The 17,932-nt window shown below is 40.3% G+C and overlaps 1 protein-coding gene across 1 annotated transcript in view; it reads left to right on the forward strand.

The window, feature by feature from the left end:
- The first annotated feature begins 7,028 nt into the window (after positions 1 to 7,028).
- Positions 7,029 to 17,932, forward strand: part of si:dkey-225n22.4 (collagen alpha-1(XXI) chain) — a 56,085-nt gene continuing 45,181 nt past the window's right edge. The window contains exons 1-11 of the mRNA XM_039617208.1: positions 7,029 to 7,129; positions 7,242 to 7,378; positions 7,541 to 7,660; positions 12,155 to 12,271; positions 12,521 to 12,707; positions 12,812 to 12,977; positions 13,073 to 13,295; positions 15,141 to 15,314; positions 16,957 to 17,034; positions 17,178 to 17,189; positions 17,312 to 17,383. Coding sequence (XP_039473142.1) covers positions 7,051 to 7,129; positions 7,242 to 7,378; positions 7,541 to 7,660; positions 12,155 to 12,271; positions 12,521 to 12,707; positions 12,812 to 12,977; positions 13,073 to 13,295; positions 15,141 to 15,314; positions 16,957 to 17,034; positions 17,178 to 17,189; positions 17,312 to 17,383 — 1,365 coding nt within the window. The 5' untranslated portion in view covers positions 7,029 to 7,050. The remainder of the gene's footprint in view (positions 7,130 to 7,241; positions 7,379 to 7,540; positions 7,661 to 12,154; positions 12,272 to 12,520; positions 12,708 to 12,811; positions 12,978 to 13,072; positions 13,296 to 15,140; positions 15,315 to 16,956; positions 17,035 to 17,177; positions 17,190 to 17,311; positions 17,384 to 17,932) is intronic.

Below are 17,932 nucleotides of genomic sequence, written 5' to 3' on the forward strand. Positions count from 1 at the left end.
TGATCAGGAGCGTGTACGACTGAAGTTCTATTCTGAATCTTAGCCTGTCCCATCCAGTCAGAGTTATTGCACTCAGCTTTGGACTCAGCTTCACTCCAGAAAAGAGGACAGGTTGAACTGATCTGTACTAGCAGGCAGTGAATCCAGCTGCCAGCCATGTGGTGGAGCTAGTTCTGATACGTTGTTATCTAGCTGGGCAGAGGCTGCTCGGGGAACAGTCGGAAAGCTTCCATCTTAGCTTAAATTAGAATTTGCAAAGTCATGGAAAAACTCAAGCATCCCAGTTATGGCAGCGTTCGTGCGATGCAAACATTTATCATTTAGGTGAATTAGCCCACTCTATAGACCAATCGTTCCCATGTGTCATATAAGAGATGAAGGTTTGAATTCAGTGCCCGTGTGCCAAACACTTCCACTTGCTATAGTAGGAAAAGTACAGGCACAGCTAATAACCTTAATTAGGGCACTGTGCCATTTAGTTGTACAAATAAGCCATCCAGTGAGCTTACAGGCTCATGTTTACAAGAGCTTTTGACAAGTCAACACGTCTGAAGAAGAAAGGGTTAGTTGTACCAAAAATGTTAGTGTCTTGAAAAATACTTGCCAGTGTTCACAACGATTGCCTGCTTTTATGTGAAACCCACAGCTTATGCAGATTTGTTTGGTTATTCTCATTAAAGTTGGAATGTTGTCTCTTTATGGTCGAGCAGGATGACAACGATTTAGAAGGCCGGTGGTTCAATCCCCGGCTCCTCCTGAACACTGAGTTGCCCATGATGTGTCCATCGGAGTGTGAGTGTGAATGTTAGCAGTGAGAGTGCAGAGGTACAGATGAAAGCATTGTATGAGTGTGTGTGTGGGACTGGGTGAATGAGACTTGTAGTAGAAAGTGTTTTGAGTGCTCAAATTGAATAGAAAAGTGCTTCATCCTCCTGAAAACCGAGGGAACGAGAATCTTCCCATTGAACTTTTTTGTGATTTCCTTCCTCTCTGGCCGTAGTAGAGGCCACCCAAACCAATGAGATATCTAAGGACAGCCCTGGATGTCCTTTATTTAGTAGATCAGGACTTAGGAGGGTAGCTCAGAGGACATAAATGAAAATGCTGGTTCTCAGGTCGATAAAGAGACTTTCATAATAGGAAGCTAAATAACACTTTTTGTTACTGAGGCTGGTGAATTGTTCAGAAGCTACGTGTAGAAGCCATGATGTACACTCCAGTTGTAGTTTAATTGAAGGATGTAGATATGAATATACATCTGTGTGCATATCTGTGTGTGTGTGTGTGTGTGTGTGTGTGTGGTTCTGAAAAGAAAAATTTGTACAACAGATGCTTAGTATTCACACATAAACTTAAAACATCCACAAAAAGGATACTTTATACTTTCAACATGTTAGCAGTTAGCAAAGGGGACTAGCAGCAGCCTGACATGAGGCTAAAAGCAGCAACTATTCTGGCGCATGTGGTGCACTAACACTGTAATTAGCACACGCTTCTGCACAGGCTGCACTGCAGTCTTCAAAGAGGCAGAAGGACTCATTTCTACTATTACAGCTACTGCCTCCACATTAATCACAGTTTTCCAACTTTACCCAGGATGCTACACAACTGACAATGCTTACACATTCGTAATACAGCTGTGAGACTTTGGCTGAATTAAATATGTGTTTGCATTCATATCATCAATTCCAGTTTTATCAGCACATTCACAGAAAATATAATTGCTGCAGTTAACATTACCAGGACTCAATATCTAATATTGCAATAAACGATATAACTACGAGTATAATGCACACTTAACTCAGTCTGTATCTTCAGTCTCATCTCTTGCTTCACTCTGCGGGTCTGATATTTCTGCCCCTGGGGTATGCTTGGATCCCCAGACTTGCACTCGGATTGGCTGAATGAGTTGAGCTGTCAGGGATGCATGTGCTGAGAGCATGACCTAGTGACAGCTGATGGTTTGTTCCCTGAGGTCAGGTGAAGCTCTCATTTGGACAGATAAACTAGCCTCACTCTGTAGACCTTTTTCATATTTTTACACATCAGCATGGGGAAAGCAGAGGCATAATAGAGATGACTTATTCCCATTAAGGTTCTCCATTAAGCCTCATGAGACATGATAGTGAATTAACATGCACTAAATGGAATGTAGCAAACATTACTACACTTTTTTCTCCCTGTGAAAGTTCTATTGAATTATGGTAAATATTAAAGTTAATATTGAATAGTTTAACATTTTGAAGTAACAGAATGTCTTTTCCTTTCCTTAAGTAAAGATTCAGTGTTTGCTTAAAGCTATGCACTCACACAATTCCATAACATAAAAAGTGATAATGAGGTAACTCTCCCACCTTGACAGATAAGAGCCATGCCTACACAATCGTCACTCTTCAGTGAGAAGACCTGAATAAATATATTTGGGCCTTTAAATGATCAACATGGTCAATTATTCAGTTGGGCATGCTTTTTCTTTATTAATGTGGCCTGATATTGTTGCACTGATTGGAAATATTGCAGAAAATAAGAGCTGCTCACTGTATAGTGAGTGAAAAGTATAAGCACCCTTCAAAACTTCAGTCAGTTCAGAGTCAGTATCTGTGAAAGCCACGGTATATTTCCCTTTGTTCTTTTTAGTATTCAGGGTGCTGCGCTAAGAAGAGCAAAATCCTTATTAAGACCAGTGTTGAATTTTTCCGTTTTCACTTATGTCTGCTTATACAGCTTAATTATCACAATAACATGGACATTAGCATCTCAGATTAACAAATTTTCTACCACTGAAATAAGTCAGAATTAGCTAGCTCATTGATACATGTTGCTATCAAAAGCTAAAGCTAGCTACCGGCTGGTTTAATAGATAAAATGAGCAAGCAAGCTATAAAGCTAACCAACTTTAATTTAAACCATAACTTACAGTAATAAAAATCTGGCACTTTAAGTCGCACTGCTATGGGCAACAAACACAAATAAGAGCTGTCTCCTAAAACAAATCTTCTTGAGTATTTTTAAAAGTAATGATATAGCAATTTCTTGCTGGAAAAGTACAACATAAGGCATATTTCTACCCCAGGACCTGGTATGTTGTCATTTGTTGTCCAACAAAATAAAGTCTTTCCATGACATATTGTCCCTAAACCTGGCTCAGTCACCCGTGTAAACAAACAAGAATGGACAAGAAGGCATTATGATTCTGGAAGAGATCCTCCCCCACATGATAGAAACGTTTCATGATAGGATAAGAACAATGATTCAGAACAATGACTCTTCCCTCTGAAAGTGGCAACAGACCCAAACTACACAAACCAAATGTTTGCCTGCATCTCATATGTGGCTTGAGGACTCCATGTATTAACCTGATTAAGCTCACCTCCAGGTTATCTTTTCAGTGGCTCTTAATTCACTTTAAAGCAGAAACTGGGAATCATTCTAAAACTCAGAACACACCCATGCTGTACTCATGCTCCTGAACACATATGGGTCTTTTATAGTAAACATAGAGTTTGCCCATTTCAAGCCTGTAGCAAACTCACTACCCATGTTACCTACAGGTAACTCATATGGCATTTAAATGTCCATTTAACTTTAATTTATTCACCAGTTTCATCTTGTTGAGAGGAATATGTTAGCAGTAATACAAAAAAAGTTACTTAATAAACCATTTTTTAGTGATTCCTATCAAGCTTTTGCACACACTGCCTATTCTTTCAATGTTTCTGGTATAAAAATATTTCAGAGAACAAGCATTACAGGGAGAGGACTATGTCAAAGAAAGGTTGTGGTGGCTGTACTCTCTTCAGCCCACTGATCCTCCCCTGTCTTTAAAGCCTGTGCCAGCACAGTGCAGCCTTCTCTGCCATGCCTGTGTTTCTGTTTTCCCATCCCAGCAATAGTGCTCACGTTGTTATTTTCTCTGGCCCTGCCTTGTGGTCGGTGGAACCATGTTTGTGCTGCCGAATGAAAACAGGGAACGCTCCATCATGTGTTGCATGGTATGGCATGAAATAAAAAAACTCACAAAGGATTTTACAGCACGGAGGAGGAGGAGGGGGGAGGAGGAGGAGGAGATGAGAAGAGAGGGGACAGAGGAGAGTGAAAGACAGAGATGTAGTCATTTCACAAGACACTCTAGTCTCATTCTCAATCATATATCACATGCAGTATGTACCAACTGTAGATTACAACACAGTGTGTTCACTGGACTTGGACTGAGTCCTTGCATACATGTTTTAGTGCTCAGTGTCTGTTATGGATTCAAGACATATTTTCTCTGGTAGCATGAAGTAAGTAATTACTGTAATAACACTGAAACATTTAAAGCAGTTATATCTTGTTCTAGCTGACCTCCAGCTGTTTGACCTCTCTGCTGCATTCATGCTGCATTAACTACATACTGACCTCAGTGACAGCAGTGAAACATTTGGTTACACGCAGGTGAAAGTGAATATAAAACAGTTTTTCAGCTTAGTGACAAGTTACTCCTTAAAGGCATGCTAAATGTGCTCCGGGGCTCCAGGGTAACTGCTCACTAGGGAGCTCCCCAAGGTGCCTTAGTTGCATATGTAGCCAGCTGATGGCTGGAATAGCAGCAGCTAGCAACAGCTGCAACAACATGATGGAGCATGTCATAATGGAGGTGCTGTACTTTTTTGTTTGTGGTGAGCTTCGTGATGACAGTGGGGTAAGAAAGGAAAGGTTTCTTTCATAAGAGTTCTGCTGGCTTTAGCTGGTCTGAGGAGGGAAGGCTAACCTACACATTTCCCTGGTGCACTGTGTGTGACACAGGAGAAAGTTCTGACAATGAAGCTATTCACATACACAGTTAAATGCTTTTCTACACTGTTTTACTTTGAGGTAGCAAGTTGAGATAAAAACATGTGGATTTACGTTTCATTCTGTTGTTTTTGTGTTGTCTTGAGTGCAGGCAGGCCAGTTTAGCACGTGCCATACCAGAGCCATATTGTTTCAGTACATGCAGAATATGGTTTCGATCATTTAGAAATGAGAACTCGCACTGATTAACTGTTAAAACCCACGTAGTGTTTCACAGAGTGGTGAGCTCCTCCCTATCTATACTTCTGAAACACTGCTAATGACCTGTTGCCAATCATAAAAAGAGACCAAATCAATGCTCTGAGAACTTTGATAGTTTCTAGTTCCTGGGCTGGGAAATCCCTCTATGAGTTATGACAATTAGGTTCATGGTTTGAAAATCTCTTTAAGCCATAGGCTCGGGGCTCCTTAGCTGCACAGGAAGTCTCATTTCCTCCTCGTGTTTCCACCACATCTGAGAAACTGTGAACAATATTCAAACTGATAACAGAGTGAAAAACAGCATCAATGACTGTCATATATTTTCACACAGGAAGAAACAGTGTGACAGAGTCAGAGTCATTGTGTCCTTATTGTGTTTGATGTGGCACGAGAAATGGAAAAGGAGACAGCAGGGGTGTTATCTCCAAACCAGCAGTGATTGCCTGACTGATTTATGAGTATTTATTTCTGCTTCTGTATGTAACTGCATTGAATTAAAGAGCAAACACAGAGTTATTCTTTCTGGCTCAGCTCATTTGCACATGCTCACTCTGGTTCCACAACTCAATTGTTTTCTGACTATAACTGAACTTTATATCTAAATAAACATGTATCCACAGATCGAATGAACCTGCTTTGTGTGACTATTGGGAAGTCCAGGGAATTCAGTAAAGATCTGCCCACCTAATTTCTTTTTTATTTTAAATTATTATGTTTTACAATCATTCCACTCTGGAAAAAGAACAAGAAAAGCCCCTAAATCCATATCCATGGTGCGTGTATATAAACTTAATTAATGAAATTCTGCACGTTTCACACACAAACATGTGCATTTAACTGCTGCAGTATTTTGACGGGTAGTTGTTTACTTCTTATTTTTACTTCTCATAACTCAGCACCTCAGTGAAGCTCATTTACTCCTGCACTGTAAAAAAAGATTCTAGTATAAAAGTATTTTACAGTTTTGTTCTGTTCTTCTAGAATATCATTAAATTGACATAAATAGACTGTGACTTCACATTTCAAATGTAAATTAACGTAAAATCACTGTAATGTAATAAAACATAATTTCCTTGTTTTTTACATGTATCTCTCTGTACATATGCATATTTAGATTAAAATACATTCACAAATGTATCATGATTTCACAAATATGTGTCCGTTATTTGAAAGATTGAACTGTTGAATTCAAATGTAATGCTATGGAAAAGTATATAAAATGATTCTCATAAACTTTTTTTACATCAAATAATAATTATTATTATTGCTCTGTAGGGCCATTGTGGCTCAAGAGTTGGCAGTTCGCCTTGTAATCAGAAGGTTGCCGGTTCGAGTCCCGGCTCGGACACTCTCGGGCGTTGGTTCTTGGTCAAGACTCTTCACCTACTGGTGATGGCCAGAGGGGCCGATGGTGTGATATGGCAGCCTCACCTCTGTCAGTCTGTCCCAGGGCATGCAATCCATTATTATTTAAACCAACTGTTAACTGTACATTTAAGTATTATGATTCATATTGCCACATTCATTGACCTTGTTTATAGGTAATTTCATTGTTTAATCACGTTAAAATGTTCCTAATTTAATGTTTAAAAGCACTTGGAAAAGGCAGAATCCCATGTAAAATTAGGGCAACAAACTGTATTGTCATTACTGAAAATAACCGTATTTTAAGTTATTTTCTGTTATTTTCTGGTATTATTTTGGCGCCCCAGCTGCTGGAATATTGTTTTTCTAGGATTTTTTTTTTTAACAGTGTGTAACTGCTGTCTGATTGCATCAGAAATCAAAAGCACTGAGGAACGTTTTAGCCCTGATGGCTCGAGCTCACAGCTCTGTGCAGGCTGGAAACGTTTTTCTGGCATGTGTTTTGGGGGCGTGGTCATAATTTAGGTCATAATTTAATGGTAATTTGTTCATAGGTGTGAAAGAATGTTTGCCTAATCTTCACGATAAGAAACTTTTTTTGTTTTTATGTAGGTTGGACTGGCCTGAGGTGCACTGTTCTCCCACAGAGCCATGTTGCTGTGGTCAGTATGGAGTGTAATTTTACTACTGACGACAGTGGACGCTGCAGAGGAGGAAGATGTGAGAGCAGGTACTGATGACATGCACCAGTGTATAAAAGCAGATCATAAAACTGATCTCTAAAGTCCCCTGAGTGTAATGACTTCTCTTTAATGACTGTGTATATATCTTTATGTGTACAGGCTGCAGCACGGCTGTCAATGACTTGGTATACATCATTGATGGCTCATGGAGCGTTGGCGTCTTGGACTTTGACACCGCCAAGCAGTGGCTTATCAACATCACCAGCCAGTTTGATATCAGTTCCCACTACACACAGGTAATGCTGCATGCTGTGCATAATGAGAATGATTTGAACAACTTCTAATTTCCTTTCAGATTTACAGCAGTTTTCCTTTCAGCTCACTCGAGTTATTTGGTGCATTACACACGACAGAGATCAGTAAATCCACCCAAATAAGTTTTGTTGTGTCACCTGTAGGTGGCTGTGATCCAATACAGTGACACACCTCGGCTGGAGATTCCTCTTGGGAAACACCAGGGAGTAGCAGAGCTCATCAAGGCCATACGGAGCATCAGCTACCTGGGAGGAAACACACAGGCAGGACCTTTAGTCCTTAAATGTTCTAATTTGCAGAAGAACATATAAAATCATGTATCGTGGGGATGTGTTTAGAATAAACCGATGCAGAAGTATATCAGTATGTAACACCAGTGTTGGGACTAACGCGTTATTAAGTAACGCGTTACAGTAACTACGTTATTATTGTGGTAACGAGCACGGTAACTAGTTATTATGCCAAAACCAGGAACGCGTTACTCGTTACTGGGATTTAGATAGGCTCGTTACTCGTTACTTCGTGTGGTGGATATCGCGGAGCTTCCACAGATTCAATAACATTAGCAAGTGGTGGAAGCCAGCAGGTGGATGAAGGAAAAGGGAGGCAAGAGGAGAGACCCGAAGCGGCCGCCGGTCCGAGTGTCAGGTGAACTGAACTTCAGGTAAGAAGTTATGACCTGCAGTCTATCGGAGTCAGATATAAACCAAGTTTAGGTGGAGTTTATTTTCGGTATGCTGACATTTTCGTACTGCGTGCTAGCTAGCATGACGGAGTTTCTATACAGCTGGGTGGGTGCTATGTTACTGATGTTGAACTTTATTTTGTTCATACGGTTAATTATTAGAGTTGCCAACCGTCCCCTAAAAAACAGAATCGCCTCGTTTTCAGTGAAAATATTTCGCGTTTCGTACTGGTGAAAAAAAGAACACAGTTTGTCCCGGACTTCAGCTACAATGAAAAAGACACAAAGCTGAAGCTGCACAGCTGCCTCTTCTTCTCTCATTCTCTCCTGTTTCTACTTCAATCACGAAACTGATCAGTGATCAGCTGATCGGCTTTTCTCTCTTGTTTATTTATCGCCCACTTTGCGCCAGAAAGAGGAAACCAGCGGATGTCGCGTTAATTCAATTCAATTCAATTCAATTTTATTTATATAGCGCCAAATCACAAAAAGTTGCCTCAAGGCGCTTTATATTGTACAGTAGATAGCACAATAATAAATACAGAGAAAAACCCAACAATCATATGACCCCCTATGAGGAAGCACTTTGGCGACAATGGGAAGGAAAAACTCCCTTTTAACAGGAAGAAACCTCCGGCAGAACCAGGCTCAGGGAAGGGCGGCCATCTGCTGCGACCGGTTGGGGTGAAAGAAGAAAAACAGGATAAAGACATGCTGTGGAAGAGAGACAGAGATTAATAACAGATATGATTCGATGCAGAGAGGTCTATTAGCACATAGTGAGTGAGAAAGGTGACTGGAAGGGAAAAACTCAATGCATCATGGGAGTCCCCGGCAGCCTACGTCTATTGCAGCATAACTAAGGGAGGATTCAGGGTCACCTGGTCCAGCCCTAACTATATGCTTTAGCAAAAAGGAAAGTTTTAAGCCTAATCTTGAAAGTAGAGATAGTGTCTGTCTCCCGAATCCAAACTGGAAGCTGGTTCCACAGAAGAGGGGCCTGAAAACTGAAGGCTTAACGTTAAACGTTGCGTTAAACAACAGCAGCACGTTTAAGCTTGATCAGCTGTTGTTAGAATTTATTTAATATTAATTTCTAGTATCAGCTGATGTTTGCTGGAGCCACAGCTGTAAAGCTGCTGGTCATGATATCGGTTTGGTTATCTGGTGAGAGGGAAACATGCAGATGAAACCAGGAGATGTCCTTACTGAATCATCAGAGCTGAACAGGTGATGTAGAAACAGGTTTACCTTTTAGGTGACATGGATGAGTTGAAGGGAAGTTATGAGCTGTTTCTGAGAGACAAATAACACCAGGATCCTTTTCTACATAGCTGACAGCTGGTAACTGTGCAGGGACGGGTCTAGCAAAGTTTTGCCAGGGGGCCAGGTAGGGCATTAACAGGGAAAGGGGGGCACAAGGAAATACTTTTCTTTATTATTCTCATTTAAAATATCTCGCTTTTAAAAAAATAATTATCTGAGTCTTACAACAAACAATTGATAGATTGATACATATATACCATCAGAACAGTGTACATCACTGTCACAACAGTGTTTATTTTCATTCAAAGGCTTTATGATTTTTCCTATAATGGTGGGCCGGTCTCTAGTCAAAATGCCCATCTGCAGTCTGGTGTTACCTACATCTTCCTATTCAGAAGGCAGAATTTCCGAGTTCTGAGTACAATCAAAAGCACCACGACTGCAGTTTTTGTGTTGGATGTAAAAAGCAGGCTAGAATCATGGCGGCGGTCAACGACGGTCCAGGCATGGGATTTCTCTCGTGGAAATGTGCACATTATTTTTTCCTTTCTATTGGTAGGTGGCACAGTGCACTTGTGGCAAGTAAGCAAGCTAGAAGACTGGCAGTCTGGCTGGGTATCCAGTTACGGAAGCAACACATTAACAAGAGAATTCTGAGTAAAACCAAAGTTACTTTCCCTAGTAACTAGTTACTTTGAAAGTAACGAGTAACTTGAAGTAACTGAGTTACTTTTTTAGAGAAGTAACTAGTAATGTAACTAAGTTACTAATTTAAAGTAACTTACCCAACACTGTGTAACACATGTCGATATTTCTATTTTTTGACTTATTCAGTGACTGAATAGAAATGAGCTAACCTGAGGTGAAGGAGAAACTCACAGGGGGGTCGGCAAGTGGCTGCTGGAGGTTGCTTTGGTATCAATGGGGGAAATCCAAAAAGCACTTTGTGATTGCTGCAGTCGCCTTAGTTTGCATGGAAGATGCAGTCACCTGCTTACAAACCAGCAACACAAACAGCAGAGTGTTTGTCTCCAAACTCTTCGTTACCAACATGTTTCACTTTGAAGGGAAATGTTCATATTTCTGCTTCATGTTGCACTCTTCACAGTTCCACACGCACTGAGTGTGTACTTGGCGAGTGGTTACACAGCTAACATATTACCCAACCAGACAAACCTACTAGTAACAAAAGCAGTTATTTTTTGCAGCAGCACCATAAATGTATTTGCAGCCAAATTCACCTGATGACAGCCAGCAGCCCTGACAACCACCTTACCAACTGGTTGGAAATGCACACATTTCCCTGGTTAATTAGTCTTTAGGCCTTCATGACTGAGGTACATTCATTTCACAGTGACTGCTAGCAACTCCCAGCAACCACTCCCAGCCCACTGGGCAATATTCATTTTTCCCTACTGATTGATGGCTGCACACCAGCTGTTCTGTAGGGCTATGCGACAGGGGCCAAATCATCACATTATTAATATCCCATTAAATAATAATCAGAAAATACAAACATATAATTAGATAATAGTTAACTGTCTACCTGTATATCAGTTAGCACAGGGGAAATGTGATGTGCTAAAACTGTATTGTGATGAACTCTGTGATTCTTGTGCATTTCCATGTCCACAGTGAATATGTGACACGGCGCTAACTTTGTGTGTTACTGAAATAACTTATTGGACCATTGCATTTCTACAGTAGCTGAATCCCCTCCCTACTCAAAGCTGTCCTACTTTTTCTGTACGATCCTTACAACACGCTCAGTCAGTGCAGTTGTCAAGCAGCCATCTCCACATACTCGACCTTTGCTTATTGCATGAGCAAAAGGGCAGGCGTTTCTCAATGCTGCACTGTTTCCATAAGTAGTGAAGCATTGCTGCCATACGACTTTTGTTATTTTGTTATTACATGTTACACGTTATCATAGCTACGCTGTAAACTTGATCGGTTCTTGTTTTTGCAAACTAATTTAGTAGTTTTAGGAAACAGAACAGAGTAGCTCTGCTGTTCAGCTTCTCTGTTGTTAAGTATTTTGCAAAACTATGTCTTTGAAGAAGCTTCCCCAACATTGTGCCCAGGACATGTAAGCAGAATATTAAGACGAAATAAATAAAAGGATTAGTAATTTGGGTAATTTATATGTGATTAGATATAAGAATGTAAAATATTACACAGAAAAAATCTGCACAAGTTACACACAAAGCTGCTTGGTTGCAATAGCGGAGTGGAGAGGGAAGGAATGAAACATTTGACTCCACTGGAAGCGAAGTTAAACAAAGAATATCAAAAATTATAAAACAATCGGTAGGATGATGGGTAAAGGATAAATTAGGACACAGGTGGCCAAATACTACAAACTGACTGGGAACTACTAATGTAAAAGAATAGTGAAGGAATAAAACAGACTTTACTCCTATGACGCAAACTTTAAAGCGTCACATAAAAAGCAGACTGCACATTTAGGCATGTTCACTGGTGCCACTTGCCAACACTGCATCTGCAGCACTATGACCACACAACAAGGCCGCAAGCACACCAATGGTCACCAAACAGAAGCAGGCTTGCACATGCATCCCTGTAAATTCTGCTGCTGTAATACTCAACTTTTGCATTTCCATAGAACTGTTAATATGTTTATGTTTGATTGGGAATGGCTAATGGTTTCATGGAGTAGTGGTTAACATGTTCACTTGGCATATCAGTCAGGGACACAAATAGCCTTTGGGGTCGTGTAAGGAAGCGTGTCTGGTGTAAAAAAAATTTTTTTTTTTAATTCACTTTTTAAATGTTCTTTTTCTAGACTGGCAGGGCTATCAAGTTTGCAGTGGACCACGTGTTTGCCTCCTCCCAGCGGGGCAATCTGGTCAAGAACCGCATCGCTGTGGTGGTTACAGATGGCAAATCACAGGATGATGTGGTAAGTGGTCCTTTGCCACATGGGTAAAACCACGTCAGTGTTTTTGGGTGGCCTTTAATAACAGAGGCAACATAAAAGAAGTATCAACATGGAAAGAAACTTCGGCATAGAAAAGCCACACTGTGAGGTTTTAATACGCTAGCTAACCAGTATTTAACCCCTAACCCTAACTGTAACCGAGACCCTAGCACTACTTCCCCAGACTTGGGAAAATGATTTAAACCAAAGAATAACCTTTTATATCTGTAGGTTGACGCCAGCATGGAGGCTCGAGCACAGAGTATTACTGTATTTGCTGTGGGAGTTGGCACTGAGATCACCACTTCAGAGCTGATCTCCATTGCCAATAAACCTTCATCTACATATGTCCTGTATGCTGAAGATTACACCACCATCGATCGTATTCGAGACTCCATGGAGCAGAAGCTTTGTGAAGGTCAGAAAACTCAAGTGTATCTACAAAAACACAAATTAGAGTGTTGCCAAATAGCATATAGCTGAATAACCACTTGACTGAATGAATCACCCTGGTGCTTCCAGAGTCTGTTTGTCCCACACGAATCCCAGTGGCATCCCGGGATGAGAAAGGCTTCGAGCTGATGGTGGGCATGAACATTCAGACCAAGGCAAAGAAGATCCCTGGCTCTTTAGTTTCTGAGACCGCCTATGCCCTTGCTGCCTCCACAGACATTACTGAGAATACCAGGTAACATGCTATCGCTATTATTACATTAATTCTAAACAGCTTTTGGGCTTTGGTCAACAGCTATTTACATTTTTTATTCTTAATCTTTAAACTAGGGAGATTTTCCCAGAAGGCCTTCCTCCATCGTACGTGTTTGTGTCCACTCTACGTCTGAAAGGGATTTCTAGCAAGCTGTCCTTTGACCTTTGGAGGGTGCTGTCAAAGGATAAGGCGATCCAAGCTGCAGTAACACTGAGCGGAAAAGAGAAAACTGTTACCTTCACCACCACCAGTACGACAGAGAAAGAGCAGAAAGCTGTCTTTAAAACAGGCTTTCAGGTTGGTGTTAGGATTGAGTGTCCACAGAGACCAAAGATATGTCCAGAACTAAGACTTCCCCTTGGCTTCAGGATAAAGCTACAACAACAAAACAAGTACTGTATTTTTCGGACCATATGGCGCATTAAGCGAAACAAAACAGTCAGATAAGTCAAACTTTACTCAACTCATTCTTCTTGCTTCCTCCACTTCCGCATCATTGATTCATTAATGTTGAATTCTCTGGCAGCTGCTCTATTCCCATGTTGTTGCAGTATATTAATGTCTAACCTCGTATTGTGGATGGATTATCTCAGTTGTTCTCCTGACTGAAGTTTGGTCCATTTACAACATCCTGCCATGTGATTGCATTTGTCCCTAACCATCAGGAACCCTCACGTTAACGTTTATCGAGTGGAAAAAAGTTAGTGTTCATCCTCCAGCTTCACTGTGTTTATGTTATGCTAACATAGCTGTGTTGCTAGCGATCATTATATACCAGCTAGCCCAACTTCAGTAACCCTACAGTAACCCTGAGAATATTAAAGGACTTAAGTGCACCTTATAGTGCTGAAAATACAGTACAGTTTTATTCTTTATTTTTTGATTTTAGACATGTAAGCTCAATCAGTCTCCTTACCGAACCATACCAAAGCTAAAAATAAATCATAGGATTTTATGTAAAAGAAGACTAACAACTATAGTCTTGTACTGTTCATCTTGCCACTGAGTTTGACAGATTGAATAAAAAGAATAACATTTCCATGTTGTATATACAGTGAAGATTTTAAAGTAGTAGTTTACCTTGATTTGGTTCAGCAAAAGTAAAAGTAAATCAGTACATCAGTACATAAAACGTAATAAAACAACACTTATTGCAATAACCGTGTCTCTACTCTGCCCTCTAGAAGTAAAACGTTTGTTGATGCCGCTTTAATAAGTGTGGCTAAAGCAGCAGAACTAGAATTGGTATTAATATATCTGCAAGAGTAAGTGTCATAAAATGATTAATCTGAATATGAGAAACATAAACATCTACGTAGGATGTAAGAAGTGTAGTTTGCTGTACTGCCTTGAAAGGACTCATTGTGCTACTAGAGCATCTCCACCTACCTCAGCTTTCTCTTCATATTAGTGAATGAGTCTTGGCAGCTATTTAAACATCACTCCATATTTACTTCAGTGGAACCAGAGAAAATGCAATGTGATGCCAGGAGAAGGCTCAAAGAAAGTGTTTCCTACTCTAAACCACCGTATTTCCCTGGTGGAAACCATTTAGTGGATGTGTAGAACTTGGAACGCATGTCTCTATTTCAGAGGCAGTTCTGGGTAATAATCGCCAGGTTCAGAAGCACCCACCACCCTCCGTCCTTAGACACAATGTTCAATGTGTAGGCCTGAACAGGGTTGTAATTATGTTGAATTTGTGTTTGCATGTTTGATTTGGTTTGATGTGGCACGAGCTAGAAGCTTGTGATTTGTCCTTTCAAAAGAGACTCTCAGCCCCAGTGAAACAATCGCCGCTCTGTCTCTCTCTCTGCCTATGGCCTGAAAGAGTTTGTGATGGAAAAAGGAAAGAGTCCCCGGTCTTAGTACCTGGTGTGTCAGAACTATTTGCAGAGCATTTAGGGAACACACATTTTTGGTCTTGCCCACAAAATTATATTTAATGAAATGCGTGAACACACAGTTAAGGCTGGCAACAGAAACAGAAGACTGACTGAAAGAAGAATTGTCAAGTTAATAATTGTTTTCACGTCCAGTTGTTCCAAGCTTGAACAAACACATGCTTTAACCTCTTAATTAATGCATCTTTCTGTTCTGACAAAAGGCATGTTTTCATGAAATTTATATCATCTCTCTCAGACTCTTTATGATGGAAAATGGCATCAGATTAAAGTACTAGTGAGGAATCGCCAGGTCACCGGTTTCCTTGACGATCAACGCATCCAGGAACTAATGCTGAAACCGGTGGAGCCAATTTACATCAATGGGGAAACGCAGGTGTCTAAGAGGCGAGGAACAGACGTCACTGTACCTGTGAGTAACACATGTAATTACTTATAAATAGCACTGGAGCTTTGAGCCCTGATGCTGATCTTTTACTTGATTTGATTTGAGGAGATTATAGTGTTTTTATATACAGAAAGAGTTTAGATCATTGGCATATTAAGCTTACTTTCTGATGATCCTTTTTGTTAAAGCAATATGTTATTTCAGTCCAATACATTCATTCTGGAAGCTACACCACACCTGACCAATGCTTTGGAAATGCTTTTGGTAAGAATAGCCAGAAAATTAGGCCGCCATGATAATTTCTAACTCCATCCATCAATTTCCTGTCACTTACCTGAGTTGCAGAGGCAGGAGCCTAAGCGGAATATTTAGATATCCCCATCCCAGGCTACTTCCTCCAGCTATTTTAGGAGGATAGTGAGATGTTCCTGAGCAACCATGCTTTGGAAAAGCTATTCCAGAAGCTTAATGGTAGCCTGCTGTATACATTTCCAAACCAGTTCTGATGTGTTTTTGGGATCACTGTCCTGGTGGAAGATCCACTTGTGTCCTGGATTTAACCATCTGTGGTGAATTTGGTGAATTTTGAGGTAGCTTCTCGTTTTCATTGTTCCATCCACTTTGTGCAGTGTACTGTAGCACTGGGTGCAGTATATAAGTCTACAGATTTCCTTTATAGACTTTCTGTGACTTTTTGGACATGACCAATTTTTAAGTATTGGTCATTCCAACGAGTACTGCCAAACACATTCGTTTTTTATGCTGGCGCAGCCAAACTACCAGTCATAGTTAATCATGATCATCAATGGGAGGTTAATAGGCCTTGTCAAGTTAAAATGTATTGCAGGACCTTCAAAACCACTTCCTAAAATATTTAAGGAGATGTATATATTTCAGCCTGTATGTAAATAAATTCAAATTGCACAACCAATGCTTTTTATTTAAGTAATTTAGGATGTATGCTGTATAATCATTCCACCCTGGAAAAAGAACACTTCAAAGAAAGCCCAAATTAGCACGACAGCCATGCCCATGATGAGTGTATGTAAACCTCTGACCACAACTGTATATGACAACCAGATTTTTGAGTCTACATGAGGGTACGATTGTTAGTTGGCAGAGCATTATTTTACCTGAGCGAGAGCCCAAAATACTGGTGCTCATCCAATCAGAGCAGCAACACATCCCCAACCTGGGGAAGACAGTCCATGCTTTCCCCTATTTTGCCATGATTGATATGAGCATCCACTGCTTCAACGCTTTGTATACGAAAGGAAATATGAAAAGCATAATAGGACCCCTTTAAAATGTGGCCAGCAGGTTGGATACATTTTGTTTAATATGCTTGAGTGTCCAGATAATGATATTCTGTATAAATGATCCTACATTTACCATGAATTATTAGTTATAGTTTGCAAGGTGTTACAATCATTAGGGTACCATGCAACATTTGTTTTGTTTTTAACACACAGCTATAGCATGTATGGATGTAGATATAATTACTATTATCATATGAAGCACAGTTTGCATTTGTAACATTTACATGTTTCAAAATCATCACAGTTCAGCCTTCAAAGCATTGTGTCACCCATCAAAGATGACACTTGTTTCAGTTTTTTACAAAAAGCATGTAAAAAATCAGATCGTCCATGTTGTTTCGATTCAGGTGGAGATTCAGAAGCTGCGTCTCTACTGTGATCCCCATCAGAGCGAGAGAGAAACAGCTTGTGAAATCTACTCCGTCGTAAGATCTCTGTCTCACTCTCTCTACCCTTGGTTTCCACTTCAAAGACTTTGTACTTGAAAGGCTGTGTATGGCTGCGTGTATGAGCCTGCGATGACGATAACCATTATTTCTTCTCTTGTCTTGTCTCTCCTGATACGCAGGATGATGAAAGGGTAAGGGTGAATTCACACATTTTGATCTGAGATCACTAATAAAAGTTTCACCACTGAGGTGTTGTCAGGGTTATATGTGTGTGACCCACTCTGTTAATGTAATTGTGTATGTGTATCTTCAGTGCCCTCTGAATAGAACTGCCACAGTGGAAGAAGAAGACTGCGATTGTGTAGTCGGCCCACCAGGACCCACGGTAACACACATGAAGACCTACATTTGATAGATCACATGTCTGTTTCCATTCCTACGGTTTTAACACCAGGCTCTGATGTCCAAATATACAACTGGTCTACAAGGCTCTATTGCTCAACCAAGAGTGTTCTGATGAGTGTGATTAATCATCATTCTCATTTAACATCTTGGTTATTCGTTGATTTTGATGTTCACATATAGAATGTGCTGCTAGTTTACACAAAATTCTCTGTTTTTGCTTTGTTGCTTTTTTGGATGCAATAATTATCTGTTCTTTACTGTATCATTATATTGGAGGTCATTACACACCCATCTGAAATGGTATATGCTACAGGGGGGGAGAAGAGACCACAACATGGCAATTGGAAACTAGGAAACTGCTAGTTTATTTGATGTGGATTTGGAGCCTCATTCAAAAAACATACATATCAAGACTTGACTCCTCTACTAATTACCTCTAATGATGTGTGGTTGTAATGACTGCCAGTTAATGAGTCACAATAGTATTTGTTTGCTAAGGAAAGTGCTGGAAAGTGTCCACAATGTAGAC

The sequence above is a fragment of the Oreochromis aureus genome, linkage group 9 (genome assembly GCF_013358895.1).
Source record: "Oreochromis aureus strain Israel breed Guangdong linkage group 9, ZZ_aureus, whole genome shotgun sequence".
NCBI classification, from domain to species: Eukaryota; Metazoa; Chordata; class Actinopteri; order Cichliformes; family Cichlidae; genus Oreochromis; species Oreochromis aureus.